At 39.8% G+C, this 19,744-nt stretch overlaps 1 protein-coding gene across 1 annotated transcript in view; it reads left to right on the plus strand.

The window, feature by feature from the left end:
- The window catches only part of agpat5 (1-acylglycerol-3-phosphate O-acyltransferase 5 (lysophosphatidic acid acyltransferase, epsilon)), a 155,273-nt gene that overhangs the window by 32,251 nt on the left and 103,278 nt on the right, over nucleotides 1-19,744 (plus strand). Inside the window, exons 2-3 of the mRNA XM_073056762.1 lie at nucleotides 2,819-2,888; nucleotides 9,884-9,999. Coding sequence (XP_072912863.1) covers nucleotides 2,819-2,888; nucleotides 9,884-9,999 — 186 coding nt within the window. The remainder of the gene's footprint in view (nucleotides 1-2,818; nucleotides 2,889-9,883; nucleotides 10,000-19,744) is intronic.

A 19,744-nucleotide genomic window follows, 5' to 3' on the forward strand; every position in this document is an offset into this window, starting at 1 on the left:
CCAGATATTGGACACGGCGTTTTAAATCTTCAGAAGTTGAGTCGATGCGAGATAAACGTTCAGCATGTTCGTCCACTCTAGCGTTGATCCGATCCAATTTGACATCCAGCCGGTTGAAAGAAGTTCTAAATTCCTTTAAAATATCTTGTCGATGCTGTTCCAAAGCAGCAAGAATGTCAGCCAGCAGAGCCGTAGAAGTTTCCTTTTTCCCGGTTTTAGTACTTTTGGTAGACATTATAAGATAGATGTGTTCGCAGGCAAGTAAAAGAAACCTAATAAAATACCTAACTAAGGTTTAAGAATGGAGACATACAGTGCAAAGATAGGGAGAATGACGGAGCAAAAGTTCGGAGCAGCTAAACAGTCCCGATATCCAATGCGTTTTAAATCCATAATTGCTGCATAATTCAGATTTTTAGATTGTTAATGTTCAGAACTGCTGAAGCTGTTCGAGAATTTGAGTATTCGTTTTATTTTCATCATGAAATATCCCATCCAGCCTGCTCATGATTGGACTGTTTGTCCCACTTTCATCAGGGAGGAGGCTACATCGCATCTATGTCAGGGCCATCAGACTCAAAAACAGTTAGTTTCCCTAAGCAGTAAGGCTGATAAATATCTTCACCCACAAAGCCACCCCTCAACACCACAACCACCACTACTTTATCATTTCCTGTTAGTCACCTTTTGTACAGACGCTCCTGCACTTAGCATTGCTTTATGGACATAAATCAATCTATCTATATAGCTATTGTATGTATTTATATTTATTGGGCTGTTGTTATTATTTTGTTTTTCTTGGTTTTTGTGCAGCATCAGATCCAAAGTAACAGTTATTCCATTCTACTTTACACTTGTGTTCTGGAAATGGCTTTAAACAATCTTGAATATTTAAGGTGCATTTTGAATATCTCAAGTTTTATTTTTAATGTATTTGACATTGACTTTTATGTGAAGTCGGGTGTGTATTTTGGACAGGAACATGCATTTGGTTTGATATAGAACCATAGAACACTACAGCACAGAAACTGTTCTTGGCTGTGCCGAACCATTTTTCTGCCTAGCCCCACTGATCTGAACCTGGCCCATATCCCTCCATACACCTCTCATCCATGTACCTGTCCAAGTTTTTCTTAAATGTTAAAAGTGAGCCTGCATTCACCACTTCATCTGGCAGCTCATTCCACACTCCCACCACTCTCTTGTGTGAAGAAGCCCCTCCTTTAAACTTTTCCCCCTACACCCTTAACCCATGTCCTCTGTTTTTGTTTTCTCCCCTAGCCTCAGTGGAAAAAGCCTGCTTGCATTCACTCTATCTATACCCATCATAATTTTATATACCTTTATCAAATCTCCCCTCATTCTTCTACGCTCCAGGGAATAAAGTCCTAACCTATTCAACCTTTCTCTGTAACTCAGTTTCTCAAGTCCCGGCAGCATCCTTGTAAACCTTCTCTGCACTCTTTCAACCTTATTAATATCCTTCCTGTAATTCGGTGACCAAAACTGCACACAATACTCCAGATTCGGCCTCACCAATGCCTTAAACAACCTCACCATAACATTCCAACTCTTATACTCAATACTTTGACTTATAAAGGCCAATGTACCAAAGGCTCTCTTTACTACCCTATCTACCTGTGACACCACTTTTAGGGAATTCTGTATCTGTATTCCCAGATCCCTTTGTTCTTCTGCACTCCTCAGTGCCCTACTATTTATTTACCTTGTATGTTCTACCTTGGTTTTTCCTTCCAAAGTGCAATACCTCACACTTGTCTGTATTAAACTCCATCTGCCATTTTTCAGCCCATTTTTCCAGCTGGTCCAAATCCCTCTGTAAGCTTTGAAAACCTTACTCACTGTCCACTACACCTCCAGTCTTTGTATCATCAGCAAATTTGCTGATCCAATTTACCATATTATCATCCAGATCATTGATATAGATGACAAATAACAATGGACCCAGCACTGATCCCTGTGGCACACCACTAGTCACAGGATATTTGGAGCTTATCTTAACCATCCTAAAGTTAACACAGGTAGGATGCTCAATCTTGTTTGGAAGACTGGTTTGGTTGGCAGTTAAGTGCTTTGAAATGACATGAATGTCTGGGGAGTTACAAAAATGTTATGTTCTTGATGTTTGATGTTGAGTTCCAAAATGTTTGCTGAGCCGTTTATTACTTTAAGTTCAAACAGAATTATACCTTTTCATTAACTTTCATCTGCATTCCTGTCCTTTGGGACATCACAGTAAAATATGTGACCATGCTGAATTCCTTGGAAGCATAGTAGGAAATGAGTTTACAATGCATTATCCAACTGAAATGTGCTGCCATCACACATCATAAATTTGTTGGTCAGTTTTGAAATGTAATTAAAATTCCAAGACCTATGACACCATTGATGATGCTAGATGGACTTTTTTTGAATTGATGACTTTTAAAACATTCTTCCAAGCTGCATTTTATCTTGTGGAGAGAATCTTGTTACAAGACTTGATAAGTAATACTAAGCAGGTCAATACTCAGCAGGTCAGAAAGTATCTGAAAAGAAATGCAGCATTTCAGCTTAATGGTGTTCCTCCCAAACAATAAAGATACTCTTAGTTGGAGAGAGGGGAATGGTAATGTTGAGAATAGTAGAGAAAGGGTGCGAAATGAGGTGACAAGGAAAAATGTACAAAAATGGACAGCAATGGGGACATGCTCTGTTTTTAAATGCTGAAAAAACTCTGATTGTTTTTGTGGTGAACTCTTCAATTGGATATCCTCTTGCAATGTAGATTCATACTTTCCATATCTTGTTTTTGCAGATTATTTTATATGGAGCCCTGCCAAGCAAAAAGGAGAATGTGATATACTTGTCTAATCATCAGTGCACAGGTGTGTCAACTTGGCTTTGTTTTTATCTTTTCAGTTATTGAGTCCTTAAATTGTGTGTTCTGATTCTTAAATGGTATTTATTCTTGTGTATTTTGAATACCCTTTTGAATTCTTCCAACAACAAATTACCATGTTGAATCTTTTTTTAAAATTTTTTAATTAGTTTTTCAAAACATTTTACAAAATTAAAAACCCCAAATCCCAATGAGGAGCATTAATACAGTACGAGATTAAGCATACAATAACAATATGCTACAAAGGAAGAAAATTTAACAAAAAAAGCACCTAAATTAAAGACAAGTGAGCTTAGCGTCCTCTCCAAGCCCCACAACACAAGAAAAAAACAACAACAACTCCAGACCAACCACCACACAGTATAAAGAGTATAAGTCCAGACAGTCAAACTCCCAGACTGTGAATACACTTAGCAACAGAGGATAATAATGCCTACTACCAGAGAAAAAAAAAGGGAGCTGAAAGCAAGGGACCGAAAAGAAAAAAAAACGGAAAAAAAAAAACCCTAGTCAAGAGGAAGGTTATGAAAGTACTCGATAAAAGGTCCCCAGCCCTTATGGATCTTTAGATCCGAATTAAGAACTGATTGAATAGCTAAGGCAGATTTAGTAGGTGATCTGGTAACAGAGGACGATCGGTCCAGTTTAGGATCCAACCAACAGTTGAAATCACCACCCAATATAAGAGAGTATGAGTTTAAGTCTGGTAGTGAGGAAAAAAAACCATTCAAAAAAGTTAACATCATCAAAGTTGGGGGCATACAGGTTTGCTAGTGCAACTTTAGTGTTATATAGTTTACCAGAAACAATAATAAAACGGCCATTTGTATCAGATATTTTATTATGGAGTTCAAAAGGAATATTTGAATTAATAAGAATGGAAACTCCCCTAGCTTTAGCGGCAAAGGATGAATGACAATGCTGACCCGCCCACTTTGACAGAAGCCGGGAGTTATCAAAACAACGAATATGAGTTTCTTGAAGGAAAGCAATGTCAGCTTTGAGTTGTTTGATATGTGAGAATACCTTCCTCCTTTTAACAGGGTGGTTCAGTCCCTTTACATTCCAGCTCACGAATTTAAGTGCACTAGCCATTATCAATTACTAATGCATAAAAGGCAGCAGGCATATAAAAAGTCAAGCAGTACAATAGCCGTCTGGGAGCAGAGATGTAAACATAGATTCGTAAGGTCAAAATATAAACATGTCCTAAACAGTAAAGAAATGTTGGAACTGGAAAATCCACCCCACCCGCACAACCCAAAACTAGACGGCTACCAAAACAAGTAGCTAGCTTTACCAAAAAAATTAACCCAAATACAACTTCCAGATCTGTGTCATTAACAACATTTCCGTATAAATATTATAGCAAATAATAACTAGTTTATGCACTAGAAAACATAACTACAGATTAGAACACCTTCTGCAGAGATATACAACTTAATATAGAGAAAATCGGAAGAAAACCAAAACTAACCTACCCGCAAAACATAGAAGAATAAAGTAAGAGAAAGGGAAAAAAAAGGTAAGAAGGAAAAAGAAAAAAAAGAGGAAGGGGAAAGTTATAAATTCAAGACGAGTGTTTATCAACCATTTACAGAGAAGGGAGAAGAAAATTCAGCGATTAGCAAAAAGGGGTGAAGAAAAGAAAAAGGTAAAATAAATAAATATTTAAAACAAAGGAAAAATAAATCAGCAGTTGAACTGTGAACCGACAAACAGGGAGGCCTTCACTAAAGACTTCGAACCTCCAAAACAAGTTAGAATTAGTTGCAGAACTCTGTACGTAAAGTTATACAAGAATAAAAATAGATTACACACACACCAAATCCCGGGAGAGATTGTCAACGGCCCTTAAAGTTTCAATGAATAATGCCCGAGTGATTCAAGTGAATTCCGAGTCCAGAGAAAGTAATTTTACTACGAGGAGTACTTATCCACCATTTTATGAGGTCCGATCAGATTCCGAAGATGGCTGGATAGCCGGAAGACTTGCCACAAACGCTTCAGCTTCCTTCGCTGATTTGAACCACTTATATTTCCCGGTATTAAGTTTGATTCGTAGATCAGCAGGGTTACGAAGGGAAGGTTTGAAACCACGATCAAAAAGCACTTTCATTGCGCCTTTAAACTCAGCGCGCATCTTTAAGGTCTGGGGTGCAAAATCTTCCACAAAGCGAATGGTTGTATCCTTGAAGGGAAGCGACCCCCTGCGACGCGCCTCTACGATCAGACTGTGTTTTACCTGGTATTGATGGAAACACAGGATTACTGGTCGCGGGCGGGAGCCCAGAAGTCCGGGGGCAACGTAAACTCTGTGTGCCCGTTCGAGCTCGGGCGGCTTCGGAAGCAAATCTTTCCCGAATAACTCACAGAGGAACTCGGCGAAAAACTTCACGGTTGATCCCTTTTCAGTCGCCTCTGGTAATCCCAGAATTCTGATGTTACAGCGTCTGCTACGATTTTCGAGATCCACCATTTTGGAAAGAAGTTTGTTAGATTTTTCCTCTAAGCTGGAACAGAGAGTCTCCAAGTATCGAACACGACTTTCTAAAGCTTCAGAAGTCGAATCGATGCGAGATAAGTGTTCAGCATGTTTGTCCACTTTATCGTTGATCCGATCCAGTTTGTCTTCTAACTGTTTGACAGCGGTGAACCGCTTTAAGATTTCGTCTCGCAGCTTTCCAAGCGCCACCATCGTCTCGTCCGACGGGGTCATGGCTTCTTTTCCCCTGGGTTTAGAACTCTTGCGGAAGTCCCCAGCGGTTTTAAATTCCTTTAAGATTTCGTCTCGCAGCTTTCCAAGCGCCACCATCGTCTCGTTCGACGGGGTCACGGCTTCTTTTCTCCCGGATTTAGAACTCTTGCTAGACATTGTAAGTTAGATATATTCACAGGCAAGTAAGAGATACCGAAATAATTCCTAACTAAGGTTTAAAAAATGGAGACATTTAGTGCAAAGGTAGCGACAGTAACGGAACAAAAGTTCGGAGCAGCTAAACAATCGCCATCTTACCGGAAGTCCCGTTGAATCTTATTTTATTGTTCACTCCTAGATTTCGGTCTTTCATTTGTAACATGTCAGCAATTATTCAAAGTTCTTTTGTTTTTGGAGATCTGGAAGATACAGATTCTTTTTTTGAGTGGAACAAGGCAATGTTGGCAAACCTGTTTTAAATTAATGTGTTGCAAGTCGATAATCAATTTGAACTCATGGTAACATACTTAATCTGTTGCTGCATCTCAAATTTGTGTCCATCTTTGATCCCTTCAATTAGGTTTCCATCTCTGCCACAGTTCCAGAAGGTTCTGATTAACGTCCTGCTGGCATTTGCGGGTGTTCTGTCCCTCATTGCTGCAGCTTCTCATGTGGTTAACTTCATCATCCTACAGCAGGAAATTTCCATTGTCACCCACCTGATACTGTTCTATTCAGTTTTAAGTGTGTAATCAACACACATGCAACAGCACTTCTGGTATTTAGTTCAAGTTTTTTGTCAACTGACTACATATATGAAACCAAAAGAAATAACGTTCCTCTGGGCTGCAATGCACCCAGAAAATGTATATCAAACAAAGTAGATAAAATACAATATTATCAGTACTAAGTTATTAAAATATAAACAGTACAATAAACAGCATGCTGTCCTATTGACGAGACTTTTGTGGTGGCAGGGTATTTATTTGTGTCTCAGCTTGAGGGGAGAAGCTGTTACCCAGTCTGATGGTCCTAGTCCTTCTGCTTTTGTACCTCTTTCCTTCTGGTAGTGGGTCAAAGAGATTGTAAGATGGTGGTAGGGATCCTCAATAGTGCTTTAGGCCCTTGTACAACACAATGTCACAAATGGGAGGGACCCTGGTGATCCCGTCAGCGGTTTTTACTGTGCTTTGTAGGATCTTGTAACTTCTATAGCACTCAGTGATGCAGCCATACAGGACATTCTTGATAGTCTTGTAGAAAGTTGTGTTACGAATGTGTACAAAGTTGCCCCCTCCTTTTTGAGAATCGCAAGATTGCTATTAATTTGGGTCTGGGACCCAGGAAATGAGAGAGAGAGACACGCAGAATCCACAAGGTTTGGAATGTGTCCTGGCCTCAGCGAAACAAAGCCACTGATAACGGCCATTGTCTCTTGGAGACGGAATTGTGTATTGAGTACTGTACTATTCTTTGAAGCCCCTCAGGGGACGACCAGAGTGGGCTGGTTGAGGGATTGCATCATCCCAATCTGATTGACATCTGAGACCCCGTGACTAAGGATAAAAGAGGGTCTGGGGAACAACCCCTTTAGACGCATCAGGAGAAACGCTAGAAATCCAGTGACAGCGTTTAATAGCGGCAGCCGGTGGGGGCTCGTGTGCATCCTTCCCTTGCCTGGGATTGGCGGGCTCACCACGGAAGAACGGCTTTAGCTAAAGGAGAGGCCACAAGTGAAAGGCCACGACAACGAAACTCCGACAGATCGAATTCATAAAAGGAAAATCGGCACGTTTTTCTCCCAAATCCCTCTCTCTCTCCAACCATTGCAAACCCAGCGGTCCCAAAAGGCTGCAGCCTGCATGAACTGAGCGAACTTTATATTTCCATCGGACAATACATTATCCCCTAGACAACGATAGAACTTATTTCTTATTGATTATCATTATACCTGCACTTTTAGATTTAGTATTGACGATGTATATTATCTGTATATTTGCATTGATATCATTTTTGTGCATTTTTACTAATAAATACTGTTAAAAATAGTACCATCAGACTTCAATGGACCTCTCTATCTTTGCTGGTAAGTGACCCAGTTACGGGGTTCGTAACAGTTGTTAGAATTGGGATGAGGAGCCTTCAATCCCTCAAAGTGCTATCCTGCCTTGACTAATTGGGTAGCGTTTTGGTCCAGGTTAGATTGTAATGTGCACACCAAGGAACTTTGTGCTGTTCTCTCATTACAGCAGAGCAATTGATGTGCAATGGAGGGTGGTCGGCCTGCACTTTCCTGAAGTTCACAGTCATCTCTTTCTGTCTTATTGATGTTGAGACTTGGGTTGTTCTCACACCATTTGATGAGCCTCTCTCCCTCTTCTCCGTATGTCAACTCTTCATTATTGTTGATGAGGCCAACCACTGTTGTGTTATCATCGAACTTGATGATCTGTTTGAGCTGGATCTGGCAATGTAGTTGTGAAACAGCAGTGTAGGCAGCAGCAAGCTGAGCACACAGCCCTGGGGGGGCAACAGTGCTCAGTGCGATGGAGCTTGAGATGTTGCAGTAAACTTGGACTGACTGGGATCCTTCTGTCAAGAAAACCAAGATCCAGTTACAGAATCCAAGCAAGGACAGTTTACCCACAATCTTTGAGGATAATCACATTTAGTCGTGGATGAACAGTAACTGAAATGGAACTGGGGAAATATAAAGGAGCAACACACACAAAATGCTGGAGGAACTCAGCAGTCCAGGCAGCATCTATGGGGAGAAAAGTACAGTCAACATTTCAGGCTGAGACCCTTCGGCAGGACCCTCTGCCTGAAATGTCGACTGTACTGTTTTCCATTGACGCTGCCTGGCCTGCTGAGTTCCTCCAGCATTGTATGTATGTTGCTTGCATTTCCAGCACCTGCAGATTTTCTCTTATTTGAAATGCAAAGAAGGTTGAAATTGGAACTCTTGGTGATGGAACAAATGTGTGATCCAAAGCTCATCTGATGACAGTTGTCTTTGGACAGCTGCCAGGGCAATGGTGAAAGCCAAGGTATAATAGTGACTGTGGTCTTCCCAATATTTTAATTGATGGAAGTTTCTGCTCGTGGACTGGAGAAGATGAAATTATGAAGTAGAGTTGTGTGCTTCCTCTTCTACGCAGGGTCCTTTTTCTCTGATACAAGGTTTGTAGCAGAGTGAGAGAAGTGGATGAGCAAAAATCCAGGCTTAACCTGTTTGATGCTTTTGTTGTTTAATATTTGTGTTGTAAAGGATTTCTGTATCAAATTCGATTTTCAGGGAATCTCATTAGTTTTTGAATAGTGGAGATTGAAGATGCTATACATGATAAATGGAAACCAAACAAAGTAACCAGAAATGGCTTTTTATTAAGTCAGGGAAGCAAAAAAAGCAAGTTGATTACTTGAAGAAATTATAAACATAGGAGCAAGAGCAATGAGCTGGCATCACCATTTGGTGAGGTTATGGATCTTGATAGTACTGTGAGCTAATGTATAGAACATAGAACACTGTAGCACAGTACAGGCCCTTGTGCCCAACAAAGTCAAGCATATATGTCACAGTATACTTCCTTGCGGTTTTTGTTTTGACCTTTTACCTTACTCTAAGATCAACCTAACTCCTCCCTCCATTTTTCTTTCATTCATATCCCTAATGTATCTATCCCTACCACCACCACATCAGTGTGTTCCATGCTCTCATTACTCTCTTAAAGAAAAAAAACTACTGTACCTCTGACATGTTCTTCTCTTTCCCCCCCCCCCCCCCATACTTTACTCTAATAATCTTAAGTTTATGCCCCCTTGTACTCACCATTTCAACCCTGGGAAAATGTATATGCTTCATTTTGCTGTGTTATGTTTAATAGTCTTGACATCTAGTAAGTTCAAATTGGGTCCAAATACTCTGAAATAGCATTCTCATTTGCTTTAATCATTAAGCAAGGGGTGGTTTTTATTTTGTGTGTGGAAAGCAGGAATTTTTTCAGAGAGTTACTTTGATAAATGTCATAATACATGGTCTTGTGGATTCCATCTTAAAATTGGCAAAAAGTTATTTCCTAATTCCTGGGTGGTTTGGTTCTTCAGAAGTATGGTTATGTACTTATTCATTGAAAATTTTGCAGAGTGCATATGTTTGACTTATTTCACTTGATAAGCTACTTTTTGAATGGTAAATATTTTTGTTTAGTTTTCTGCTGTTTGTATTATTGAACATAATGCACCAGGAATATATATGAACAATATATTTTCTTCCCATTCAGTTGACTGGATCATTGCAGACATGTTAGCAATCAGACAAAGTGCACTAGGCCATGTGCGTTACGTCCTGAAGGATGGACTGAAGTGGCTTCCGTTGTATGGATGGTACTTCTCTCAGGTATGGTGTCTCCTCTAAACACAGCACTAGATTGAACTGAATTTGCCTGGACTCTTTGAATTTTGTGTTTTATATTCTGTATTTTTACTTTCTGTTTTCTATTTGTACTATATTTTTATTGCACGTTGGAGGGGGGGAGTTGCGGTTTAATGTTTTTCTTTGAACGGGTTCCATGGTTTTCTTTGTTTCATGGCTGTGTGTGGGAAGATGAATCTTAAGGTTGTATACTGCAAATGTATTTGAATCTTTGAAACATAGTGAGTGTGGGAAACATGATAAGCAACTTCATTTCAAAGGGTAATATAATCTTTTTTTCCCCTCAGGCATTTTGTGGTTGGCCAGATTCTGTAGTGTTAAGATATTTAGAAAAAAATTGTTGTGAATTACAGCTTCAGTACCAACCACATTCTTCATACACAATTCTTTGAAACCAAAAATAGAGAACTCTAAGAAGATGAGGTTTATTTGTCACATGTACATCGAAGCACACAGCAAACTATGTTGTTTGCGTCAGATCAAACCAGTGAGTATGCTGGGCTACTTGCTAGCATTGCCACACTTCTAGTCCCAATGTAGTATGCCCACAACTCAGTAATGGTGTGTCTTTGGAATGTGGGAAGAAACCAGAGCACCCATAGGTAACCCATGTAGTTATGGGGAGAATGTACAAACTCCTCATAGATTGTGGCGGGATTTGAACCCTGATCTTACAGTTGGTGCTGTAATAGTATTACACTAATTGATAGGCTTCAGTGCGATGCTGCAATTAGCCAGTTATTATTTTGCTTTCCCATGCACATCGATCATAATTTACTAATGGCTTCAGCAGCCTTTTTCACCTTGTTCCATATGTTATTTAATTTGCCTCCTCAATGTTCCCTCTGTTATTTTTTTTACATCTATATGGATCAACCATCTTCAGCTGCTTCATCAATGACCTTCCTTCCATCATAAGTTCAGAAGTAAGGATGTTCGCAGATGACTGCACAATGTTCTGCACCATTTGTGACTCCTGAGATAGTGAAGCAGTTCATACCCACCATGCAGCAGGACCTGGACAATATGCAGGCTTGAGCTGACAAGTGGCAAGTAAATTTTGAGCCACGCAAGTGCCAGGCAATGACCATCTCCAACAAGAGAGACTCTAACCATCGTCCCTTGACAATCAGTGGCATCACTGTCACTGAATCCCCTATTATCAGCATCCCAGGGGTTACAATTGACAGGAAACTGAACTGGTCTTGCCATATATAACAGAGCAAGCAGAAATCTAGGAATCCTGTGGCGCGTAACTCACTTCATGACTCTCCAAAGCATGTCCACCATCTACAAAGCTCAGGTTAGGAGTGTAATGGAATACTCACCACTTGCTTGGATGAGTGCAGCTCCATCAATACTCAAGATGCTTGACACCATCCAGTACATGGCAGCCCACTTGATTGGTACCCCTTCAACTAGCATCCGATCCCTCCACCATCGACAAACAGTTGCAGCAGTGTGTACTATCTACAAGATGCACTGCACAACACACCAAAGTTCCTCAGGCAGCACCTTCCAGACCCACGACCATTGCTATCGAGAAGGATGAGAACAGCAGATACCTGGGAACACCGCCATTTGGAAATCCTCGTCCAAGTCACTCTCCATTCGGACTTGGAAACATATCGCTGTTCCTTCATTGTTGCTGCGTGAAAATCATGGAATTCCCTCCAGAACAGCGCTGTGGGTATACCTACACCTCAGGACTGCAGCAGTTCGAGAAGGCAGCTCATCATCACCTTCTCAAGGGCAACTAGGGATGGGAAATAAATGCTGGCTTAGCTGGTGACTCCCACATCCTGTAAGTGAATAAATAAGTTAAAAAAAATTGCTCTCTGAGTAGAATATTTTTACAGTCTGAAGCTGTCGGCATTTTAAATGTTTTTAATACACATACCATGAATATTTAAAATGAAAATTGAAATATCACATACTTTTTATTTATTAATTGAAGGATATAATGAAATATAGTACAAAAAATAACTTTTGTAAACTTTTTCTTGTCTGTTTGTATTAAAATCCATTGTCTATAAACTGTGTCCAGATTAATTTCACATCCAGATGAAAAATGTTTTAGTACTCATTAGATCTTCCAAATGTTCCACTTCTAGTCTGTTTCTGGATTTGCATTTGATTGAATTCGTACGACTGAATCGATATTCACAGACAGCATTAGAAGCACGATGAAATGTTCCAACAATGTTAAAAGGAATTGACAGTTCTTCAAGTTCTTTATTTCAGAGTACGTAATTCAACAGTAATATCTTAATGTCGGTGAATGTCTTTATTGAACCAGTCTTAATTTTCTCAGAAACAGCGCATTTCAAGGCGCAATATTGCTATGATGTTTGAGGCATCGTAATTTGTAATAGTAGCTGAGTATTTTATTTTGTCAGTCGTATTAACATTTTGTTTTCCAAATTCAAAATTGGTTATGTTCGCATTAGCAACAGGATCAAAAGCTTGCTGTTCTCTAAGCTCATCATCAGGAAAACTACTTTCCAAGTGATTACACACATGCTGAATCAAATAATAGGCACAGTATCAACATCAAAACTTATAGGCACAAGCAGATCTTTCACTTTGTCCCTCCAATGAATGGTATTATCAAGATACTGTGACCATAACTTGCATACCATAGTGCTTCAATTGTACTTAAATAGCTTTTCTGACAGAGTTTACAAAGAGATGTCAGATTTTCTAAAACATTAAGTACAGTTAATGCTACTTGATATTGTGGATTGGTCAAAATCACAATTAACATAGATTTCAAAATTATATGAGCATAATTTCAAATATAGACATTATATAACACAAACTTCCAGCTGCGCAGCAACAAAAGCTATGGAAGTAACACCTACACAGCTTAGAGACAACAGTGCTTCTCACCCACTACAAATGTTTTTATTTTATCCTCTTCCCTTTGCATCTTAAAGCTTTCATCTTGCTGTACAGTTCTGATGAAAAGTTGAGCTGAATTTCTAATTGTTTCTTCACAGATGATTATCTGTAGTTGCCCAGATAACTGTTTTGCAATCACAAAGGTATCAAGTAACTTTCAAACTCTGTGCTCGTTCTGTGGAAGAGTAATCCAGCTAGCCTCACTTGCAACCTCCTTCCCATTCCTAAACTCTTCACTTTATTTTCCTCTGAAGTAGTTAATAAGGTATGCTTTGAATGTGTTAATTGAAACTTAGAGATTTTAAAGATTAGTGTTTTTGTCACAGGTACATTAAACCATATAGTGAGATGCCCCATTTGAGTCAATTGTGCTGGGCAGCCTCTAAAGGCCAATTTATACTTCTGTGTCGAATCTACACCGTATGTACGGCGTAGCCACGTACCCTACACAGTAGCCTGATGCGCACCTTCCCAAAAATGTAACTACGCGTCTTGGCGACGCAGACCGCAGCAACTGTGATTGGTCCACTTGGTAGCATCGCATTTCCTCCTACACATTTCTGGTTGCTTCTTCTCCATGTTGGAGACGATGAACCAAATCATCAAATCTACCTGCCGACATCTGAAAATATTTGAAATGCATTTCCTTGTCCATGTCTCTCAGTGGCCAGACAAGCACGGAAAATTCACCCTTCTTCTGCCTAAATCCTTTCAATGGTTGTACACACCGTCTCCTCCGACATCTTCTCTCTTTTCTGTGTTGCAGTAATTTCAATAGAAGTAACTCTTGTTCAACATTTATTAGCTCGAACTCCAACATGATGCACTCAGTTTCAGTTGCCATTGTTTGAAGTACACAAAGAAACTCAACACAGTGGCATAGAAACCCCACTGCCAACTAACGTTTTGGTCGTGAATTACAGAGCAACGCAGACACACCAAGGCATAAGTATAAGTGCTCACAACGATGTAGGCCACTTTCGTAGGCTACAGCATAGAGCCTACGCAGAAGTATAAATCAGCCAGAGTCACCACATTTCCAGTGCCAACATGCCATGCCCACAACTAACTACGGACTGTGGGAGGAAACTGGAGCACCCGGAGAAAACCCATGTGGCCATGAGGAGAACATACATGCTCCTTACAGATGGGGTGGGATTTGAGCATCAGTCGGTGATAATAGTGCCGTTATAGCAAGAACCAATTACTGCATTTTATAAATTTTTTCATGTCACTTAATTTCTTCATTTGAATATCACCTCTAATAAAACCATAAGGTATTAGAGGAACTTAGGCCATTTGGCCCATCGAATCTGCTCCACCATTTCATCATGGCTGATCCAATTTTCCTTTCAGCCCCAATCTTATTCCTTCTCTCCCCCCCACCCCATATCTTTCACGACCTGACCAATCAAGAATCTATCAACCTCTGCCTTAAATGTACATAAAGACGTGGCCTCTACAGCTGCCTATGGCAAAGAATTCCACAGATTCACCACTCTCTGGCTAAAGAAATTGCTCCTTATCTCCTTTATAAAAGGACTCACCTCTTTTATGAGGTTGTGTCCTCATGGTCTTAGACTCTCCCACCATAGGAAACATCGTCTCCACATCCAGTCTATTAAGGCCTTTTACCATTCGATAGGTTTCAATGAGGTCACACCTTATTCTTCTGAATTCTCATGAATACAGGCCCAGAGCTGTTCATATGACAAGCCATTTACTCCTAGAATCATTTTCATGAACTTCCTTTGAACCTTCTCCAGTTTCAGCACATCCTTTCTAAAATAAGGGGCTCAAAACTGTTTGCAGTACTCAAGGTGGGGCCTCACCCGTGCTGTATAAAGTTTCAACTTTACATCCTTGCGTTTATATTCTTGTCCTCTGAATAAATGTGAACATTGCATTTGCTTTTTCAACACTCAACCTGCAAATTAACCTTAAGGGAGACCTTATGCAGGATTCCCAAGTTCTTTTGCATCTTGGTTTTTTGTCTTTTCTCTCCGTTTAGAAAATAGTCAACCCTTTAATTTCTTCTCCCAAAGTGCATGACCATACACTCCCCAACACTGTATTCCATCTGCCACTTCTTTGCCCATTCTCCTAATTTTTTTTTAAATTTTTTTATTAGTTTTTCAAAACATTTTACAAAATTAAAAACCCCAAATCCCAATGAGGAGCATTAATACAGAGCAAGGTTAAGCATACAATAACAATATGCTACACAGGAAGAGAATTTAACAAAAAAGCACCTAAATTAAAGACAAGTGAGCTTAGTGTCCTCCCCAATCCCCACAACACAAGAAAAAAACAACAACAACTCCAGACCAACCACCATACAATATAGAGAGTATAAGTCTGGACAGTCAAACTCCCAGACTGTAAATACACTTAGCAACAGAGGATAATAATGCCTACTACCAGAAAAAAAAAGGGAGCTGAAAGCAAGGGACTGAAAAGAAAAAAAAACCCTAGTCAAGAGGAAGGTTATGAAAGTACTCGATAAAAGGCCCCCAGTTCTTATGGAACTTTAAATCCGAATTGAGAACTGAATAATGAATTTTTTCGAGGTCCAAGCAGGCCATAATGTCGTTAAGCCATTGCGCATGAGTGGGCGGGGCAACATCTCTCCATCTAAGGAGGATCAAGCGTCTCGCCAGGAGAGAGGCAAAGGATAGTATTCGGCATTTGGTCGGACCCAGACATAAATCTGTCTCGCCCCAAAAACCGAACAGAGCAATTAAGGGGTTAGGTTCTAGGTGCTGATTCAGAATACCCGATAGTGTAGTGAAGACATCTTTCCAGAATTTCTCCAAGCTAGGACAGAGCCAGTACATATGGATGAGAGGGTCCACACCCCTCTTGCATTTATCACAGAGCGGACTAATGCCAGGGTAGAATCGAGATAGTTTAGATTTAGACATATGGGCTCTATGAACAATCTTAAACTGTAAGAGACAATGGCGAGCACAAAGAGAGGTTGAGTTAACCGATTTGAGAACTGAGTCCCAGCTCTCCTCGGATAAGGAGATATTTAAATCCTGCTCCCAGGCCATTTTAATTTTATCCACAGGGGCCCGTCGTAAGGCTGCTAGTTTATCTTGGATAATTGAAATTAAACCTTTACCTAGTGGATTAATGGAGAGAAATAGGTCCATAGCATTTTTCGCAGGCATTTCAGGAAAGTTAGGAATTAAAGGAGCAGTAAAGTGTCGGATTTAGAGATATCTGAAAAAGTGAGCGTTAGGCAGGTTGAACTTAACAGAGAGCTGTTGAAAGGAAGCGAAGCGGTTATCAATGAAGAGATCTTCAAAATGTCTAATGCCCTTCCTGTACCAAACATGGAATGCTGATTCGAACGTGGTAGGTAAAAAAAGGTGATTATGTGCGACAGGGCTAGAAATGGAAAACCCCTGGAAACCATAGCATTTCCTGAACTGAGCCCATATACGCAAAGTGTGTCTAACCAGAGGATTAGCTATTGATCTGGGCAGACTGCTAGGGAGTGCAGATATAGATAATTCTTTAGTGGAGCTCAACTCCATTGCCACCCAGTTAGGGCACTCAGGTTGACCGTGGAAGAAAGACCAGAAGGCAGCACAACGTATATTAGCTGCCCAGTAGTATAAGCGAAAGTTAGGTAAAGCCATGCCACCTTCTTTTTTAGATTTTTGGAGGTGGATTTTATTAATTCTAGAGAGCTTATTCTGCCACAGATATGACAAAATAATAGAGTCTAAGGAATAAAAAAAAGATTTAGGAATAAAAATTGGGATAGATTGAAATAAGTATAAGAATTTGGGGAGAACATACATTTTGACAACATTGATACGACCTACCAAGGACGTAGATAGAGGTGACCATTGTGCCAGATTCTGTTTTGTAGCATATGAAAGGTTGACAAAGTTTTCACGAAAGAGATCTTTAAACTTCCTTGTGACTGTAATTCCAAGATAAGTAAATTGATTATGGACTACTTTAAAAGGGAGATCTCGAAATATTAGTTCTTGTGCTTCTTTATTAATTGGGAAAAGTTCACTCTTATGTAAGTTGAGTTTATAGCCAGAGATCTGGCTAAACTGGTCAAGAAGTGAAAACATTAGAGGTAAGGATGTAGACGGATATGAGAGAAAGAGTAGTAAGTCATCAGCATAGAGAGAGACTTTATGTTCAACACCCCCTCTCCAAATCCCGGTCAGTTCAGGACATTTTCGAAATGCTATCGCCAGAGGTTCTATAGTCAAATCAAAGAGAAAGGGACTTAAGGGGCATTCCTGACGGGTGCCATGTTTGAGATTGAATACTTGGGATTTCTGAAAGTTAGAACAGAAGCAGTAGGACACAGGTACAGCAATTGGATCCAAGAGATGAAACTTTGGCCGAGGTCTAAGACTGCAAAAAGGTAGTTCCACTCTATACGATCAAATGCGGGAGATAACACATTCTGGAGTCCCAGTTGGAACTGAGTATAAAATATTAAATAGACGCCGAATGTTAAAAAAAGGGAGACGGTTTTTAATAAAGCCTGTTTGGTCATCGGAGATAATGGAGGGAATAACGGTTTCTAATCTATGAGCCAACACTTTAGCTAAGATCTTTACATCAACATTGAGCAGAGAGATCGGCCTGTACGAGGAACACTCTGTTGGGTCTTTGCCCTTTTTTAAAAGAAGAATAATAGATGCCTCATTGAAAGAGGGTGGCAATTTGCCGTAGTTAAACGAATCAGATAATACTGAAAGTAACTGAGGAGAAAGAAGTGAGGAGAATGATTTATAAAATTCCACAGGGAACCCATCAGGTCCAGGAGATTTCCCTGAGGACAGTGCAGAAATTGCAAAAGATATTTCTTCTAGTGATATAGGCGCATTAAGTTTGGCTTTGAAATCAGATGAAAGTGAGGGGATATTCAGATTCTGTAAAAATTGATCCACAGAGATATTGTCATTCAGGGATTCAGAGGAATAAAGCCGAGAATAAAAAATTTTAAATGCGTCATTAATTTCTAAATGATCCGATATAAAGTGTCCGTTCTCCTTCCGGATCTTTGTAATATGTTGTTTGGCTTTAGAACGCCTCAGCTGATTGGCTAGGAATTTACCAGACTTATCCCCATGAATGTAAAAGCGGCTCTTGCTTTCGAGAAGTTGGCGTTCGACAGGTTGAGTGGACAGAAGGTTAAATTTAGTTTGGAGTTCAACGCGCTTCTTGTATAATTCAGGGTTCTTAGTTTGGGCATATAATTGATCCACATCTTTAATCTGGTTAATGAGGTCTGCTCGATCTGCATGGGATCTTCTATTGAGATTTGCTGTGTAAGAGATTATTTGACCCCTCAAATATGCTTTCATGGCATCCCAGACAATCTGGGATGGCACTTCAGGTGATGTATTAGTGTTAAAATAGAAGGTTATCTGGTCTTTAATAAATTTTACGAAATCATCATCCGATAATAAAGTTGAATCGAACCGCCAGTGTTTGTTCCTCTGAGGGAGACCGGGAAAGTTCAGAGAGAGGGTAATTGGGGCATGGTCAGAAATCAGTATACTCTGATAGTCACAAGTGTGGGCAAATGGGATAAGTTGGTTATCGAGTAGGAAATAGTCAATTCTAGTGAAGGTATGGTGAACATGTGAGAAAAAGGAATAATCTCTCTCCGTAGGATGGAGGAAACGCCATATATCCGAGATACCAAAATTAGAGAGAAACGACTGAATAGCTAAGGCAGATTTGGTAGGTGATCTGGTAACAGAGGACGATCGGTCCAGTTTTGGATCCAACCAACAGTTAAAGTCACCACCCAATATAAGAGAGTATGAGTTTAAGTCTGGTAGTGAGGAAAAAAACCGTTCAAAAAAGTTAACATCATCAAAGTTGGGGGCATACAGGTTTGCTAGTGCAACTTTAGTGTTATATAGTTTACCAGAAACAATAATAAAACGGCCATTTGTGTCCGATATTTTATTATGGAGTTCAAAAGGAATATTTGAGTTAATAAGAATGGAGACTCCCCTAGCTTTAGCGGCAAAGGATGAATGAAAATGCTGACCCGCCCACTTGGACAGAAGCCGGGAGTTATCGAAACAACGAATATGAGTTTCTTGGAGGAAAGCAATGTCAGCTTTGAGTTGTTTAATATGTGAGAATACCTTCCTCCTTTTAACAGGGTGGTTCAGTCCCTTTACATTCCAGCTCACAAATTTAAGTGCACTAGCCATTATCAATTACTAATGCATAAAAGGCAGCAGGCATATAAAAAATCAAGCGGTACAATAGCAGTCTGGGAGCAGAGATGTAAACATAGATTTGTAAGGTCAAAATATAAACATGTCCTAAACAATAAAGAAATGTTGGAACTGGAAAATCCACCCCACCCACACAACCCAAAACTAGACGGCTACCAAAACAAGTAGCTAGCTCTACCAGAAAAATTAACCCAAATACAACTTCCAGATCTGTGTCATTGATAGCAGTTCCGTATAAATGCTATAACAAACAGTAACTAGTTTATGCACTAGAAAACATAACTACAGATTAGAACACCTTCTGCCGAGATATACAACTTAATACAGAGCGAATTGGAAGAAAACCAAAACTAACCTACCCGCGAAATATTATAGAAGAATAAAGTAAGAGAAAGGGAAAAAAAAGGTAAGAAGGAAAAAGAAAAAAAGAGGAAGGGGAAAATTATAAATTCAAGACGAGTATTTATCAACCGTTTACCGAGAAGGGAGAAAAAAACATTCAGAGAATGGAAAAAAAAGGGGATGAAGAAAAGAAAAAGATAAAATAAGTAAGTATTTAA

The sequence above is a fragment of the Hemitrygon akajei genome, chromosome 9 (assembly GCF_048418815.1).
Source record: "Hemitrygon akajei chromosome 9, sHemAka1.3, whole genome shotgun sequence".
Lineage (NCBI taxonomy): Eukaryota > Metazoa > Chordata > Chondrichthyes > Myliobatiformes > Dasyatidae > Hemitrygon > Hemitrygon akajei.